Source organism: Mus musculus, chromosome 14 (genome assembly GCF_000001635.26).
Source record: "Mus musculus strain C57BL/6J chromosome 14, GRCm38.p6 C57BL/6J".
Lineage (NCBI taxonomy): Eukaryota > Metazoa > Chordata > Mammalia > Rodentia > Muridae > Mus > Mus musculus.
In genome coordinates this window covers 69,559,431-69,577,370 of record NC_000080.6, presented here as the reverse complement: position 1 = coordinate 69,577,370, position 17,940 = coordinate 69,559,431, and the positions used below count along the sequence as shown (strand labels likewise).

Here is a 17,940-nt window from a genome sequence, read left to right as displayed (position 1 = left end):
GGCAGGACCCTGAGGACCCCTCAGTCCTTCTAGCACGGGGCAGCTAAAAAGCAGGTACTTGACCTGAATCTAGTTTTGATGAGGAGCAAGCTAGGCCTGCAGGTGCCCGCTGAGGAGCCGCAGGGGCTGTACCTGTTTTTCTGAACTGTGCTGGCAAATAGTCGGTCTTCATATCTCTGCCGGGCAGCATTACCACCAAACCCAAGAAACGTGGCCACGTAGACGCGGTACACATGCTCAGTCTGGTGGACATCGCACCCCAGGTTGAATTCAGCTAACAGGTTTTTAGCTACTTCTTCCTGTAGGCACAGGGACGACACATTTCGGTATTTTAAAGCAACCTTAGCTCCAGTTACAAAAGAAGGGTCTAAAAAGAGTTCTATTAAGAGCAGCAGATTCTCTCTCCACCTCCCCCAAGGATGCTAAGCGTTGTTCATAATGCAGTATGATTCTAACTGAGGGAACTGCAGCTGCTGCACATGTGTGGTATTAGGACTTTCTGAAAAGGAGGTCAGAACTATATAGTTCCTCCTCTCTGACCCACAGATCTATTTATGCTACCTCCTGATGTGGACACAGACCCAAACATAGGAATGTCCCAATAAATAAAGATACCTTCAAAAAACAAAAACAAAAACAAAACAAAACAAAATGAAAAAGAAATAGCCTCTGAGTGGTCAACACTAAGGGAGGGTTAGGTTAATGACAGTCATCAGTTATAGAGGAATACACAGAGCACTGTGAATAAAGGGCACACAATCACACAAAAGGCAAAAATGTAACAACCACACCTTTAAACTATGACAGGAATAAAAATAGTGGAAAAAAAAATCACCAAAACACTAACAATGCTTTTTTCTTTTTAACATTGTGAGTCCAGGGGGAGTTTTTACTCTCCTGTTTGCCCTAAGCTCTCTTTGTAGTTTGCTACCTTACAATGAAGGGAGAAGGCAGGCAAGGCAGCCTCTAGAGGTATATTAAGGATGGGAAGTAGGAAACTCTCTCTCTCTCTTTTTTTTTTCCTTTCTGGTTTTTTGAGACAGGGTTTCTCTGTGGCTGTCCTGGGACTCTGTAGACCAGGCTGGCCTCAAAATCAGAAATCTGCCTGCCTCTGGAAAAGTGCTGGGATTAAAGGTGTGCGCCACCACCGCCTGGCTTTGAATTTCTAAAGCACTTTTCCAAGGAGCAATGGAGCCTCCTCAGCTCGCACCAGGGGCTGAGTGTTTGGCAGAGAGCAGCCATTCAATGGCCATGGTGTTGGGACTTTTCACAAGAGACTGGCTCATAGAGGTCACACAGCTAGGAGGAACACGGTGAAGCTGCCAGCTAAGCTTGTTCAGCTCCATGGCTTAACTCTGAGCCTCCACCTGGTACATGATCCCTACTGTGGGGGAAGACAGTGTAGGAGGCCTTGCTTTGGTGTCAATTTACATCTGGACAGAAACAGTAAGAAGAGATGTGGTGATTTTTGGGACACATGGAAATGGTCCTGTTGTCCTTTTTGGAAGGCACAGCCTGCCTAGGACCACAGACCCTGACAGGGCACTGAAGGGCTGGAGGAAGGATGGGATGAACCAGATGTGGAGTATTGGGTACCAACCTCAATATTTCCCAGAACAGTTCAAAACCAAAAACGATTGTGCTGGTCATAACTTCCTAATGATATATAATGCTATATTGTTTTTTAAAAGTGACTGAAGTGAAAATATAAATAAAAGCTCAGGCATGCGACTGACATATAAACCAGAGAAAACCTCTTTCAGAAAACAAACCAGCTAGTCTCAATGTACAAACGCAATCGGCTTGGCTGAGGCCTGCCTCTTTCTCCCGCCTCCTTCCTCCTGGGTTGAGAGGTGAACCTCAGCGAGCAGAGTGGGGATGTGTCCAGACTCAGGAGACAAAACAAAGATGGATGGAGACATGGTAAATGAAAATGGAACCAAACAGAAGGCAGTCTGTCCAGATAATAACCTGCTGCGAGGAGGCAAAGCTTACAGTTTGGGGGACTTCGTACGCTATCTGGGTAGACACGCCTCCCATGTCGAGGACACCAGCTGTCCTTTTCCGCACGATGGCCTCGCTGCTCTCGCTGCCCGGAATGTTGACTTCCACAACCGCCTCGTCATCTGGAGAGAGAAGTGTCCCCTCTCTTTGAAGCGCTGCTTTGAAGAGCACTCAGGCCACTCCTCCCTATGGACTTGATGACTGTAGCTTAGACTTCAGCTCTGCTCGCCCGACCCTTGGCACTGAGCTATCTCGTAACTCTTAGCTCCTTCTCTGCCCCTGGGTTGACCGTACTCTGTGGCTGTAACTTCCAACCAGATGGCTAGTGGGAAAATGGCACTTACCCTCCTCAATATGCTCAAACCGTCCGAGGACAAAATTAATGCCGATCCAAGCATACACACCTAGACATTTTAGAGAAAATGAGAAAAAAATTAAGTTTTAAATCTCTGATCAATTTGGTCTCTGTAAGCTGTCTCACTTGTTTTAACCCCTGACAGCCTGAGACAGAGTCACCAAATAACACATTTCTGCTGTTTTAGCTTGCCCTAGTGTTTTTATAAGAACTCTCAATTTTAAAGCTTACACTTTATATCAGATGTGTTGAAAATGGAAATTCCCCAGTGATTCCACACTAACTTCCTCTCATCTTTCCTGCATCTTTGTCACCTACACAGCTGCCAAGTCTCAGCCTATGCCTGGCAACATTTCCTACCGCCCATTTCTATCCATTCCCACTGCTCCCGTGATTTGTGTCATTACACAGTGGGGACGACAGGCGAATCAACCTTCGAGAGCAGCCTCCTCTAGCCTATCCTGCTGGGCTGGGCCAAAGAACAATGTCGCAGCAGCAGGCTGATAATTCAGTGTCCGGCTTTCAACATCACCACCACCTTCCCACAGGGCCATGATCTGACCAAGTGAAAGCCTGTGTTGGTCCACAGTTGGTCCTTCCCACCTGCAGCAACAGTTCTTAGAACATTCTTAGCTGGGCAGAGGGAAGGAGAGATGTCTTTGTCTTTCACAGTCCCAGGGTATTTTTTTTTCACTTCCTTTGTGTGCCGGAAGTGACCTTTTACAATTCTGAGGGCCGTACTTGTCTGTAAGGAGCTCACGGCTGACCTGCCCAAGTCTGCGTTTCCCGGTGCCTTTCCCCAGGAACCCTGGCTGGCTGATGCGTGACAGAGGAACAGACACTACACATCTAGATCTCTGCTCCTACAATACCATTTCACTGACGGGTTGTTTCTCACTCAGGTGGAATCATTTCTCTAAAACAGAACTAATATTTTTTTCAGTTCATCAAAGGCAAGAATTCCTCCTTGGTATCAGTAAGTCAGAAGTTCATGGCCCAGAAGGACCTATCAGCTGGGCAAGGACACAGGCTTCCTCCATCAGTCTGTTCAAAATACAGTCCCTAAATGTGGTGAGGACAGATGAGCTATGTTTAACAGTTACTTTTAGGGCCGTACAATAAGATCAACCATCTAAGAGACTTATGTAGTCTTTTAAGAGTAACTCGAGGCTATGGTTTCCAGTGACTCCATACAATGCACAGTGGGGAGGGAGGCTCTGAAGGCGCTGTTTCCGATACTCCAAACTGATGGTCTGATACCAACCTTCTTGTTTTCCTGAGATGACTTCGGCATGGGAGTCAGAAAACAGGAAATCATAGTGCACAGGGATGTCGGTCAGGAGGTCCTCTAGGATGGCTTTCTGCTGGCTGTAAGACAGTCCCAGAATCTACTGTCAAACCATATCCTTCATTTTTTTTTTTTTAAAACAAAAACAAAGACAACTTGCGGCTCTGTTATATCCTACATGAAAGAGTTAATTGTGAAACTGAAGTGATTTCATTGAAAAGATTGCTTATCTCAGGAATGTTCTTTCCAAATGAAAAAGTTATGTGAATCATGTGATTTCCAGCTCAGTGGGTGGAGGGCTTGTCAAGCATGGATGAAGCCCTGAGCCTCATCCGCAGCACTGTATAAACTGGGCATCGTGGGGTAAGCCCACAGCCCCAGCACGAAGAAGGCGCAGGCAGAAGGCGCAGGCAGAAGGATTGGACATTTAAGGTCAGGCTCTGCTACATATTTAGCTTGAGGCCAACCTGGTATAGGAGACACTGACCTGCCCCAACCCCTGAAAAGTTAACCTTACCATTTATAGTAAAAAATAAGTAGATTAAAAGCTCTTTGGTGAGGTCTGCATAAGGGAAGAGCTCTGAGACTCGTCCTGACTCAAGAAAGGATTTTCTTTTTTTTTTTTAAAGATTTATTTATTATTATATCTAAGTACACTGTAGCTGTCTTTAGATACACCAGAAGAGGGCATCAGATCTCATTACGGGTGGTTGTGAGCCATCATGTGGTTGCTGGGATTTGAACTCAGGACCTTCGGAAGAGCAATCGGTGCTCTTAACCACCGAGCCATCTCTCCAGCCCAAGAGATGTGGCATTTTCAATGCCACAATGAAGCCAGTAATGATGGTGATAAGGAGGAGAGAAGAGTAAGTCACCCCTCCTTTGCAGAGACCACCCACCCTCCAGGCTGAGGAAGATCACCTTTCAGGAAGGACTCTCATTCCAGCTGTGCAGAGAATGTAGAGAGGTGTCTCTTTGTGTTTTGCCCGAGGCACATGTTCTGCAGCAAAGCTCAGAAGCGGAGAAATGTAGTCGCTGACTTTTTCTGGAGAGGTAGCAAACTCTGAGATGCCTGCAGAGATGGACAGTTGGGTTAGCAGGGATGTCATGGCGCTAAGAGAAATGTCTTCAGTGTGCTGAAGCTCGGAGAGATTCAGGCTACACTCTGTACTCTGTATTCTCCTAGTTTTGCCTATTCCTCTACTTCCACACTGCTGTGTGGCATGAAGGGTTCAGGTCCATGCGCTCGTCTCTGTTATCAGGATATTGATCTGACTGAGCATCTGCAAGGTGTCCCACACAGGAGCACATTCTTGCCCTTGAGAAATGGCCCTTCTCTGCTCAGGCAAACCCCAATGGCTGTAATGCCACCCACATGCCACAGATCTTCAGCTCATATCATCTGTCCCCAGAGCTCTTTCCAACCTTCAGATCAGGTCAAGGTGATTGTCTAACGCACACAGCTACTGCCTGTCCTCACGGACACCCCAAACATGACCTAGTCTGCAGCTGGTACTACAGATCTGTTTCTGCTGCCTCTTCCCCGCCCTGTGCCCAGGGTGGCATCCAGGGTAATTTCTCATGCCCCTGTGCACTGCCTTCCACTTTCACCGACCACTTCTGGGCCTGCTTATGCTAGTTTCTTTGGCCCCTGTCATCTGCTACTGGCCTAGTCTAACTGACTGCCTTCCAGTTTCCATTGATCCCTCCATCCCCTACCCCAAGGATGCTTCTTTTGTTTTTGTCTTAAACCCTTCTATGGATCCTCTAACCGACACAGACAAACTCAGTTTAGAGATACACAGCGACCCACCCAATGGCCCATCTTTACCTCTTTCTCTCACCTCAAAGCACTGAACTAATTCTGCACCCTGCTCTGGCCTTCGGGCCTCCGAGTCCCCTGCAGGAAGAGGCTTCTCTTCCTCTGCCTCCTTTACCCAGTCAACTTCTGCCTGTCCAATCAGCTCCTTCATCCACAGAAGTCTTCCCTAGCAGAGTCCTAAGAGACACCAGCTCTCCTGAGCACCAGCTGTAGCCTGTGCTCAGCCTGAGCCAGCTATGTATCTATCTGTCCATCACACCACATTCCTTAGCTGTCTGTCTCATTAGAGCTGGTGAAGGGCACGCACTGTGTCTTGTTCGGTTCATATCCCAGCACTCAGGAGTGCCTGGCAGGTGGAGGTGCTCAGGAAGCTCTGTTCAATACTTATTAGAAGTGAATGGGAGCCAAGGAGACAGCTCAGCAGCTAAAGCTCTGGCTGCTCTTGCAGAGGACCTAGGTTTAGTTCCCAGCACTTACTCGGTGGCTCACAACCAACCAGTTCAGGGACCCCAATGCCCTCTTCTGGCCTCCCTAAGCACTTGCATACATGCATTGCATATACATACACTCAGGCACACAGACACAATCAATACACACATCTTTAAAAAAAATTCAATGAGTATTTATAGCTGTCATTGAGCCTACAAGATCAAAGCAATGGGGACTTGAGTTTGACAATTTCTTGCTTCACACGTTAAGGAATTGTAGACCCAGAAAGGAAACAGCAGAAAATGGAGTAAAAGGCAAAACTTTGTTAACACACTGAGCTAGTTCAGTGGAAAACTAAATCCCAAACTAACCAGAATCTATTTTTAATATACTTCCAGAGTTGTTTATATTAACACTGAGAGACTAGGAGTCAAACAGCATTGCTATAAAAATGGTTCACTGATTTCTACCTGCGTAAGAACCGTGCTAAGCTGGATCTAACAGATTCCTGAGTACACCTCAATGAGGACAGTTTGTTTGGCTGATCCATCCTGTGAGGGGAACCATGCTAAGCCAGCTGTGACCGAGATCCTGGCATATATATACCTCCATGAGGACCTGAGTTTCATCCCGCGGGCTGTAAGGAGAACTAGTCTCCATTAGCAGTCTACTAGGGAAGACTTCTGTGGAAGGCGTTCAGCTAGTGCTGGAGGCTGTCATGTGAAGCTCGTCAAAAGGCAAAGTGTTTTACTGAGCTTTAGCTCAGAGGCTCCTGGGAAACGAGCAGTATCAGGTTAACCCTGAAGCTATTTCTAGATTAGGCATACATACAATTTTAAGGGTCAGAACAATGGAGAATTAAGTTAGCACTAAATAAATATCAGGATCTTTGTTTATGGAAATCCACTTCTCAGATGGAGGGTAATAAACTACGATGGTTATTACTTATCAGTATTCTGTTTTAAGATCTCTGTGTCAGGTTATAATTCTCGGTATTTATGGGCACAGTGTGATCACAAGAGACATGAGCACCCTGTAAAGCAATGAAAGCGAGCACCTAGCATGCCCATCTCTTTGAGCCCGGGTCATTTCTTTGCGTCTCTCTGACATTTTAAAAAATGAATGTATTGAATACTCGGCATTTGATATTTTAGCACTCACACACAGGTGAGAGACAAAGCAGAAGTTCGGTGTCTCTGTTATGCTGGGTAGCCTACTGTTTTAAGTCAGCGCTTACTGAGTATCAGGTAAGGAAAGCTCATTCAAAATGTTCCATTCCCACTGCTGCCAAGAGGGTACCAACCACGGACAAGGCAGAGAGAGCCCGAGAAGGCTGGAGACTGTCGCTGCTTAAGCTATTTAACGAGGAAACCAAGCCTTGATTTTACACCTCACACTGCTTAGACGTGAAACGATCCGATCTTTAAAAACTGAGTGTATTTACATTCACTTTTTTTGTTTTTTTTTTTTTTACGACAGGGTTTCTCTGTGTGTCCCTGGAATTCACTCTGTAAAGCAAGATGACCATGAACTCAGAGATCCACCTGCCTCTGCTTCCTGAGTGCTGGGATTAAAGGTGTGTGCCACCACTGCCTGGTTACATTCATTCTTTTTAAGTCCCGAGGTTGCCCTTATAAATAATCTAGAACATAAGAAATACACCTGGGCAAGTGGAGTCTAATGACCCAAGGCAGAAGAATTGTAAGCGGAAGCCAGCCTGGGTATCTTAGTAAAATACTGTCTCAAAAATAAAGAGTGCTAGGGCTAGAACTTGCTGGGAGAGCACCTGGCTAGCATATATGACTCTTAGGGTCAATACCAGCACCACTAAAGAGAAAGGGGCAAGAGGGGGGGAGATGAGGTGGAGGAGGGGGAAGAGAAGAGAAAGGGTAGTGATGAAAGGAAGGGAGACATCTGGGTAGTAATCATAATACGTACCAATATTTAAACAAATAATATGCTAATATTTAAGTTATAGATTTTCAAGAGTTATCTGAAAATGTCTGTTTAAGAAAGAGCTACTAACCAGGAAGAACAAAACGAAATCTTCTCAGCAGTGTTAGCATGTGAGCACACACCATGGGGTGACTGTGATGATGACCACAGGTGACAGAAAAGACACAGGCTGTGGATATGTGATCAAGATAAGGAAATGGGAAGCGAAACCAAGCCAGCCGTTATGTTAGGCCCTGCCTTAAACCTGGAAGCAGGCTAGGCAGTGTGGAGCGAGAGGGGAGGTATCACAGTGAGTGGGATTGCAGAATCACAGGAGCCCAGAACCTGGTTCCGGTCCTCGGCGGTTCCTATCCCATACCGGGCTTAATCTTCATCACCACTGGCTTCCGGTTTTTGTCCCTCATCTGTCTGATGTCCAGCAGATCGTGAGGGTTGCCATTGTGCCGAGGCCAGCAGTAGACAAATATCCGAGACCCACTGCTGCCGCAGTCCACCACGATGCCATAGTTCACGCTGGGGTTGTTGGTGTCTGTGGCCTCAACGTCTGTGACTCGGGCCAAGTACCTTGTTTAGAAATACATGAGTGTTATTATTTAAACAGAGCATCGTCCTGCTCTAACAGGGAAGGCTCACTGCAGAAACACCATGTTAGTGGTGATCTCCATGCTGCGATCTCTCTCGGGCGGGCACTCTCTCTAAGCCAGATGATGAGTCAAAAGACGACCAAACCAATATCCTGCCCACTGGGAACCTCCTACTCAGGTATACGCTCACCTCCCCTGAGCACACTCCACAGGCTGCAGAGACACGACTGTCTCCAATGTGCAAATGTTTACTCAGAACCCAGCTTAAAACACATGAAAGGGGCTCCCTGACTATCCCGGAGCCTCTTAAACACAGACTCTGCAGACAGCTCTCAGGCACTTCCAACAGTCCAATTTAAATTTTTTTATTTCATATTTTCTTTATTTACATTTCAAATGTTATCCCCTTTCCTGGTTTCCACTCCAAAATCCCTGTCCCCCTATCTCGCCCCCCCCCCACCAACCCACCCACTCCCACTTCATGGCTCTGGCATTCCCCTACACTGGGGCATCGAGCCGTCACAGGACCAAGGGCCTCTCCTCCCATTGATGACGGACTAGGCCATCCTCTGCTACATATGCGGCTGGAGCCATGGGTCCCTCCATGTGCACTTTTTGGTTGGTGGTTTAGTCCCTGGGAGCTCAGGGGTACTGGTTAGTTCATATTGTCGTTCCTCCTATGGGGCTGCAAACCCCTTCAGCTCCTTGAGTCCTTTCTCCAGCTCATTGGGGAACCTGTTCTCAGTCCAATGGACGGCTGTAAGCCTACACTTCTGTATTTGTCAGGTACTGGAACAGTCCAATTTGTTAACAGGTAGTCAGCACAGGGTCCAGTTCCTACAGCCATATGTTCCTGTGCCTGTTCAGCCATCTCATGATGGCCCAGAGACCGTTCTCTCCTCCGATGGTCAGTTGCTGTGAGTCTAACCGTGAGTTACCTCTGGGAGGTGAACAGATCGGGAGAAAGGAGACATCAGAGTGACCCCCACCCCTTCTTGCTGTGGCAACTGGGACAAGGCCCTCACCGGATACAAACTCTGCTGGCGTTTTGCTCTCGGAGCCCCCAGCTTCTAGAACAGGGGTTCCCAACCTTGCTCATGCTGTGATGCTTCAATGCAGTTCTTCATGTTGGGGTGATACCATAAGGGTTATTTCATTGCTACTTCATACTGTAATGTTACTACTGTTATGAACTGTAATATAAATATCTATGTTTTCCAATGGTCTCAGGCGACCCCTGTAAAGGGTCATTCGACTTTCCAAGGGGTTATGAACCACAGGTTGAGAACACCATTTTAGAACTGTGAGAAATACACCTCTTGAACTCTGTAAGCTACCCAGTGCTCTGTCTGGAACAAAGTCAGCCAGAAGGTATGACGTTCCTCCTGGAACACAAAGTATTTATCTCTTACCTTTGAAATTTCTTGTCCTTTGACAGCCACCCATACTTGCTGCGGATTATGACAACAGAGAAGTATAAAAGGGAGACAGCTGCAGCCAGGATGCTAATGACAACGATTTGTCGTAAATTGGTGTTCAGAATTCGAGGACAGCCCACTGGAGAGATGCTAAAATGCCAAGAGGCAGGAAAGAGACAGGAAATGCCAATCCTGAAATTCCAAAGAAACAGATTTTAAAGTAACACGCTTGGATGAGACCTGGCCTCACCTGACCAGAGTTCAGCATGCTCTCCCCCTGCTTCCTGGCTGCTGGTGGCTCTGCTGAGCATGCGGCAGGTTGCTGTTTGGTTATGCAGTGCATCACTATTAAATGACTTGATGAGAATGAAGCCCTGCTGGTTATGATACTCCTGTATTATAATATACACACATCTCCCCCCTTTCTTAAGAGTATTACAAAAACACCCGCCTTTTCCCAAAAGGGAATCCCAGTTCATAAGTTTAGCCAGATAAACACATAAATCTAAAATGAAATCCAATTTAAGGATAATGGCCCCAAAGGGGAACTGAAGATACAGAAACGACATTCTGTAAGCGACCCCATAAACGGCGGCAGCTTAATGGACCAAACATGGTGCATTAATGAGTCAACGGCTTAGGAGAAGCGAGATTTTCTTAACATGCAATTCTAATGTAAATTTATCCCAGATGACCCAGCAATGGGAAAAGCAGTCTTTCGATAGTATCTCCTTTATGGAGTCAATAAGGCAACTTGGATGAGTCTCATGATGTTAAAAAGATTCCTCTGAGACATGTTTTACAAACAGAAAGGAGTCCAATGTATGCCACAAAAGAGAGGCAAACTGTAGAGTTGTGAGCAGGTGCCGCCTGTGGGGTGCATCTCACCATTTCAGGGTTTCCATCTTCTTTGTTGTGAGGAGTAGTTCATGGACTGAACCCTCTGACTGAAGGAGACAGACTGCCAAACCCTGGACACGCCCACTGTGTTTCCTGTCACAGGGGTTCTGAGGACACTCCATGCACGTGCCTTCCTCCTCTGCACTTCAGAGGCTCTAGGCAGCTATCCCGTGCTAATATAACATCCGAAGATGCCAACGTGCAGGCCTAAACTGCGGTCCACACTAACCTTTGTCTTTTTTTCCTTGACAAGTGCCCCACTGGGCTCTGCAGGGCCAATGTTTCTAGACTGGTACAACACAACCTCAAACCCTTCTCTCTTGGGAGTTAGATTGTCTTCTCTCTCTATATATATATTTAAAGATTAATTAATTAATTAATTTTATGTATATGAGTACACTGTAGCTTTTTACTGATGGTTGTGAGCCTTCACGTGTTTGCTGGGAATTTGAATTCAGGACTTCTGCTTGCTCTGGTCGCTCGGCTTGCTCTGGCTCCGCTCGCTCTGGCCTAAAGATTTATTTATTTATTATATGTGAGTTCACTGTAGCTGTCTTCAGACACTCCAGAAGAGGGCGTCAGATCCCATTACAGATAGTTGTGAGCCACCATGTGGTTGCTGGGATTTGAACTCAGGGCCTTCAGAAGAGCAGTCAGTGCTCTTAACCACTGAGCCATCTCTCCAGCCCGATTGTCTTCTCTCTTAAGACCCATTTCTTCAGCATCAAAATCTCAGGGTTTACAGGCTAGTGATGAAGCCCACCACTCACCTCCCCATACTGAAAGGGCAAGCAAGGTCCAGGCGATATGGTGGGAGTCAGTCCTCGTCATCCACAATGACAGAATCAGAGCTGGGGCCTTCATGGAGTCAGGGCCACCCTGGTTCAGTGTGAAAAAAATCAAGAAGAGGACAATCAAATAAAATATCTATGGCCTTATCAAGTAGATGCTCAAACGCAGCCATACACCACCTGACTGTGATCCTATGTGGGGACTACTGGGTTAGAGCAGCATTCGTGCACACCAATTTCATGCTGCCAGAGATACAGGCCTCAGTCAAGAGATGCTGAGAGCCTGGCTCACGTTCTTACTGCAGGCATTCCTGTAACCCTAAAATTTCAGGGCACGACATGATTGTAGCACTGAAAAGTGGCGAGGTGGGGGGTACCCAGGATGAACTCAATGGGAACCGGAAGCATCTGTTCACTTGCTCTGATGTACAAAGGGCACTACAAGGTGTCCTGGCCTTAGTGCTTCAGTCCCTTCACCCGCCTACTTTCCTCCTTGGCCCCTGTCCTCATTTCACAAAGCCAGGGACTCCTTCCAACCTGCTGGAGCCTGAGGACGGTTTCAAAGTTCTCCTTGTCTTTACCTCCTGGGGCCTCTCAACACTTTCACAGCCTAGTCAGCCTCTCCGCTCTCCTTGGCTCTGTCCCAAAGCTGTCTGTCCTTGAGTCCCCCAGCGTTCTGCCTAGACTGCATTCTCTCCTAACTTCATCGCTCCTGCTCTGAGTCCCTCCCTCTGAACTTACCGCCTCCAGCTCAGCTCATCCCTATACCACAGATACCTGGTTTCTTCAGCCAGCTCCTCTGAGTCATGCACAAATCCACCGTCAATCCCCAGTCTCTGCATCTGGACGCTGCATGGACCATGAACCACGTTTCTAAAACCACACTCCCCGATCTATTTAATGCCAACCCCCTCTCCTTTGTCCTGATTCTCATCCCCAGACTCCCCACCTTCCCTATCCAACTTCTCAGACCCCTTCCCTGACTCCTGTCCACCTAAAACCTAACCTCCTCCTTATCTCTGCTGCAGGCTAGGCTCTCACCTCTCACCTGCACTGCCTTCTCCCTGAAGTCCCACGGGGGCTCTCTGGTGCTTTCCCAACACCACAGGCAGGGACTCTTTCCCCGGGGCTGACACCCAGAACTCAGATCAGATCAAGCCAGGATTCAGAATCTCCCAGGGACCTCATGCCCTTCAAACAAATGCTGCAGTCTTCCTGTGCCCTCAGCCCTGCAGGCTCGGGTCAGCTGCTCGTCTCTGACCTCCTCACCTGCTCTCCTCTTTCCCCAGCATTCCAGCTGCACTGGCAGCCCACCCCTCCTTCTAGAAGTCTCTCGCTCTGCTCTGTAGCCTCCCTGCTCCCTCTGCTTCAGTGCAATCCTTACAGCTGACCACCTGACCTCCAGCCATTACTCCACGTCACCTTCTCAGGGGTCAGTAAGCACACACACCACTTTCCATCCAGGTCTCAGCCTTGATTTATTTATTTTTTTTCTCATTTTACATTTACTTCTTTTTTTTTTTGTTTGTTTTTGTGTTTTTGAGACAAGGTCTCTCTACACAGCCCTGGTCATCCTGGTATGCACTGTGTAAAGCAGACTGGCCTCAGACTCACAGAGATTTGCCTGCATTTCTAAAGGTGTGTGCCACCACACCTAGCTTAGCATTTACTTTGTTATTAAATACCCATATATGAGTGCTTACAACGCTCAGGCCGTGCTCCAGATGTTTGTGGTTACTCTGTTCTCCCAATGTCCTTGTGGTAGGGACTTGCTACTGTGATGTTTGGCCATGGGGCAGAGATTGGGGCTGGGATTCAAGTGAGTCACTCACGCGGTAATCCCTGTCCTCTAACATACTGCGCATGTGCTGTCATCATTTCTCTTGCCCCATGAGTCCTTCTCTAAAATGCAAGGAACACGGGACCCATAGCTGACTGTTGCATTAAACCACCGAACTCTGGGAAAGGTTCTGACAAGGGTCAGAGTTCTGGGAAGGTAAAGGCTAAGAAACTCCACATTAGACAAGTCTTTTCAAACCAAAGAGAGACCTCTGTCCCTTTTCTCTCTCAGTGAGAAGAAGGCCCCTGAGCCCTGGTGTGGCTCATAAAGCAGCTAGCTGGCTGCTATGTGTGGCTACTTAAAGCAGCTAAAATGAAACCCTGTAGCCAGACATGGTGGTACAGGCTTGTCATTCTAGCTATCCGGGGGGATGAGACACGAGGACTCAAGAGCAGTGTCCCGGGGAGCGACAGACCAAGCTCTAGAGTAGCCTGGGGAAGTTAGACTGGTTTCATATAAAAGTAAAACGTAGGCTGAGGACGTGGCACAGTTGTAGTGCTTGCCTAGCGTGAGTGAGGCCCTGGGCTTATGCCCACTAGAACAAATAACAATGGCAATGACATTAAATACAAAACTGTGACTATGAAATGTTGTTAGAACTCTTCAGCACATTGGCCTCATGCAAGTGCTCTCCACGGGGTCTGCATGGTCTGTGAGGGGCATGGACAGCAAAGCAAAAGCTCTTCAGACAGCGTCATGGATCCCAGGAGGTCTCCACACCAAATGCAAGAGGTAGGTTCCTCAGCTCTGTAGGGTGCCCTCACCCCTCTGGGGTCCACTGGCTGAAATCCCTGCACCCCTAGGCATCAAGGGAGCACGAGCCTTTTTCAAAGCCTCTCTAATACAACAGGAGGCTCTGGGGTTACACTTGGGTTGACTTTCTCTTTACAAGGCCATCCTAGGCAAGGGCCAGTGCCAACTACATTAGTAGGGAGAACTAAATAGATAATCTGACTTAAACTCAACCCTTAAGAATTTATAACCATCCCTACCCCACAGCTCTTCCTGCCTCTAGCCAAGGACATACAGGAGCCTTATATAACTGTCCTCTGAGAGGCTCTACCCAGCAGCTGACTGAAACAGATGCAGAGGCCCACAGACAAACACTGGATGGAGGTTGGAGACTCTTATGTAGGAGATTCTTATGTATGAGAAGGATTGAAGGCCTGGAAGGGGAACTCTATAAGAAGACTAACAGAGTCAACTAACCTGGATGCCTGGAGTTCTCAGAGATTGAGCCACCTACCAAAGAGCATACACGGGCTGGACTGAGGACCCTACACATATGTGTAGCAGACTTGCAGCTCAATCTCCTCGTGGGTCCCCAACAGCTGGAGTGGGGGCTGTCCCTAAGGCTGTAGCCTGACTGTAGTATCAGTTCCCCAACAGGGTCACCCTGTCTGGCCTCAGTGGGAGAGGATGGCCTAATCCTGCAGAGACTTGACGTGTCAGGGGGCCCCACCCTCTCAGAGGAGAAGGGGAGAGGGATGGGGAGGGACTCTGAGGTAGGAACCAGAGTGGGCACTGATTGGGATGGAAAGAAACAAAGATAAGAAGAGAAAAGGAAAGAAAAAAAGAATTTATAACCAGTAGAGAGGAACATACAATTCTCTCCCCTTCCTCCCCACTGTACAAATAAATAAATATAATTAAAAACATTTTAAAAATTCATAGCCAGTTGTTGTTGGTGCACATCTTTAAACCCAGCACTTGAGAGGCAGAGGCAGGCAGATCTCTGAGTTAGAGGCCAGCAAATTCCAGACATGCCAAGGATACAGAGAGAAGCCCCGTCTTGAACAAACAAACAAACAAACAAACAAACAACAATAACCACCTAACCAACCAAACAAAAAAAACATATAAAATGTAAAAAGCATATTTTAATATAATAGATGCTTAATAATAAATTTTAACATACTTTTATAAAATAACTCTTTTTAAAGTATTTTAATATAGTGAGAAATTCAATGCCGCAGAGATTTAAAAATTTAAAATATCCATGAAAAGGAAAGGAGATAATATAAGCAAATATTGACATAACCTTAGAATAATTAAGATCTGTCTCTAACTCTTTTTTTTTCTTTCTTTTTTTTTTTTTTTTCTAGACAGGGTTTCTCTGTATAGCCTTGGCTGTCCTGGAACTCACTTACTCACTTTGTAGACCAGGCTGGCCTCGAACTCAGAAATCCGCCTGCCTCTGCCTCCCGAGTGCTGGCATTAAAGGTATGTGACTTTACCACCTAAGATCTGTCTCTAAATGATATCAATGTCTCAAACCGAAAAAAGAAAGAAAATATAACTATGTATAATTTTAAACCTTCCATATGCTACAACAACAACAAACCCTTCTCAAACACAATAACTTGGGAAAGGAACTTGTAATACGTGAGACAAAAGGTAACCATTCTTGAGGCTGGAGAGGTGGCTCCGAGGTTGCTCTTCCGGAGTACCCATCTTCAATTCCAAATATTCACCTGTCTTTTAATTCTGGATCCAGGGGTCTCTCTCTGATGGCCAGAGCCTCCAAAGGGACTCACATTCATATGCACATACCCCCATACACACCTACACATAATTGAAAGCAATAAAAGAAGTCTTTGAAAATAAAAGGTCGCCGTTCTCTGTTTCTACGACACTCACATGAAGTAATAGAAGGACTGCACCAACGCAAACCAGGCAAGGTCAACTGAAGTCAACAAGAGAAAAGATGCAAGGTCAGGGTGTTCACACCAACCGAAGGAAAACAGGACCTGAAAACCATCAGGCTGCCAGAGGGTGGAGGGGTAGCGTGTACTAGAGGCATTTGAGTGACATATGTGGACAGGTTCAATGTGCCTGCCCTCCTCTCTATATGTCTAGAAACTTACTGTGGTGGTTTCAATACAAATGGCCTCCTCCATAGGCTCACATATTTGAGTGCTTGATCATGAGGGAGTGGGGTTACTTGAGAGGAACTGGAGATATGGCCTTGTTAGAGTAGGTGTGGCTTTGTTTGAGGTAGTGTCACTGAGGGTGGGCTTTGGGGTTTCAGAAGCCCAGGCCAGGCCCAATGGTTCGCTCTTCTTCCTGCTACCTATGGATCCAGGTGTAGAACTCTCAGCTCCTTCTCCAGCACCATGTCTGACTGCCTGCTTCTGAAACTAAGCAAGTCCCAATTAAATACTTCCCCTTCTAAGAGTTGCTGTGGTCATGATGTCTCTTCACAGCAACAGAACACTGACCACAACACTTATTCTTGGGAAACAATAGGGTAGATTTTGGCTGAAACCTGCATAGGATGGTCACCACAGAACTGTGCTTAAGAGCAAAACATTGTTCCGAATGTCACGGTAAGGCTGGGGATGTCACTCAGATGATGAATATATGCCTTGCATGTGTAAGACCCTGGGTTCCTTGTAGTGCTATAAAAACACACGGAAAGTTAATGTGACTTATGAGGGAGAGGGCACACTTACACAATAGGACACAGTATGACTATTAAAGGCCATTGTCACTCTGTACTTGACATGGCAAGAGCACCACCATGTATAAATAAAAACACTTCACCACCCAGAGGAGAATGATAAATAAAATGTTAATGGTGTCGCTTATATCTGAGTGGCAATGAGATAGATGACCATTTTCACTTTCTTCCCTAGGCTTGGCTTAAGTTTTCAAACCCATATACTGATTTCATCACCAGGACAAACCACAGAATTACTTTTGACAAACTACCTGTATTTGATTCCCCGCCTCTTCTGGAAATATGGAGAAAGATTACTTTAAAAAACTTAGTCTGAAAAGGGCTGAAATGATGGTTCAGCACCTAAGAGCACTGTTGCCCTTGCAGAGAGGACCTGGGTTCCAGTCCCAACAACCTACAGGGTGGCTCGCAACCATTTGTAACTTCAGCTCCAGAGGATCCAATGCTTTTGCCTTCTTCTGACCCCTGTGGGCACCAGGAATACATGTAGTACAGACATAGCCAGGGAAAACACTCATAGACATAAAAGAAAATAATCTAAATTAAGAAGAAGAGGGAGAAGGAGGAGGAGGAAGGAGGAGGAGGAAGAAGGAAGAGGAGGAAGAGAAGGAGGAGGAGGAAGAGAAGGAGGAGGAGGAGGCAGCATAGGAACTGCCATTTGAACACAAAATAATCAATGACTGTTGGGCAATAGTAGAGCTAAGAACCAAAGAAAAGGAGAGTGTTAAACACCAACTGGTGTGGGAGAAGAAAAGCCATTAATGCCTCAGGACTATGTGATATGACGGGACACAAAAACAACACTATCGTCCAGAAAAGGATGAAGAAAGCAAACACTGGGAATGTCAAATTCTAGGACTCTCCCCTGTGAGAGCTCAGAGCCCAGGAAGGCTGGTGCCAATACCCAAGGTGGAGGTAGGAAAGAATTTGGGTGTGGCCAAGAAAGACAAATACATTTTTAATATGCACCTTACCAAGAATCATGGCATACCTAGCAAACTTTATGGCACTTGGTATTGGTCGTAGGGCTTTCTTTTTCTTTTTCTTTTTAAAAAGATTTCCTTTATTTTTCTTTATGTGTGTGTGTGTG

General features: G+C 46.5%; 1 protein-coding gene across 2 annotated transcripts in view; it reads right to left on the bottom strand.

Annotated features, from left to right (window-relative positions):
• Positions 1-17,940, bottom strand: part of Entpd4b (ectonucleoside triphosphate diphosphohydrolase 4B) — a 29,540-nt gene that overhangs the window by 7,570 nt on the left and 4,030 nt on the right. Inside the window, exons 2-9 of one of the 2 annotated variants that reach the window (NM_001359159.1) lie at positions 11,527-11,635; positions 9,851-10,048; positions 8,213-8,418; positions 4,569-4,719; positions 3,624-3,727; positions 2,349-2,408; positions 1,972-2,126; positions 133-299 (exon numbers count right to left, since the gene is read on the bottom strand). In NM_001359159.1, the coding sequence (NP_001346088.1) occupies positions 133-299; positions 1,972-2,126; positions 2,349-2,408; positions 3,624-3,727; positions 4,569-4,719; positions 8,213-8,418; positions 9,851-10,048; positions 11,527-11,534 (1,049 nt within the window). In that variant the 5' untranslated portion in view covers positions 11,535-11,635. The remainder of the gene's footprint in view (positions 1-132; positions 300-1,971; positions 2,127-2,348; positions 2,409-3,623; positions 3,728-4,568; positions 4,720-8,212; positions 8,419-9,850; positions 10,049-11,526; positions 11,636-17,940) is intronic. The other variant, NM_001359160.1, reaches the window with a different exon arrangement.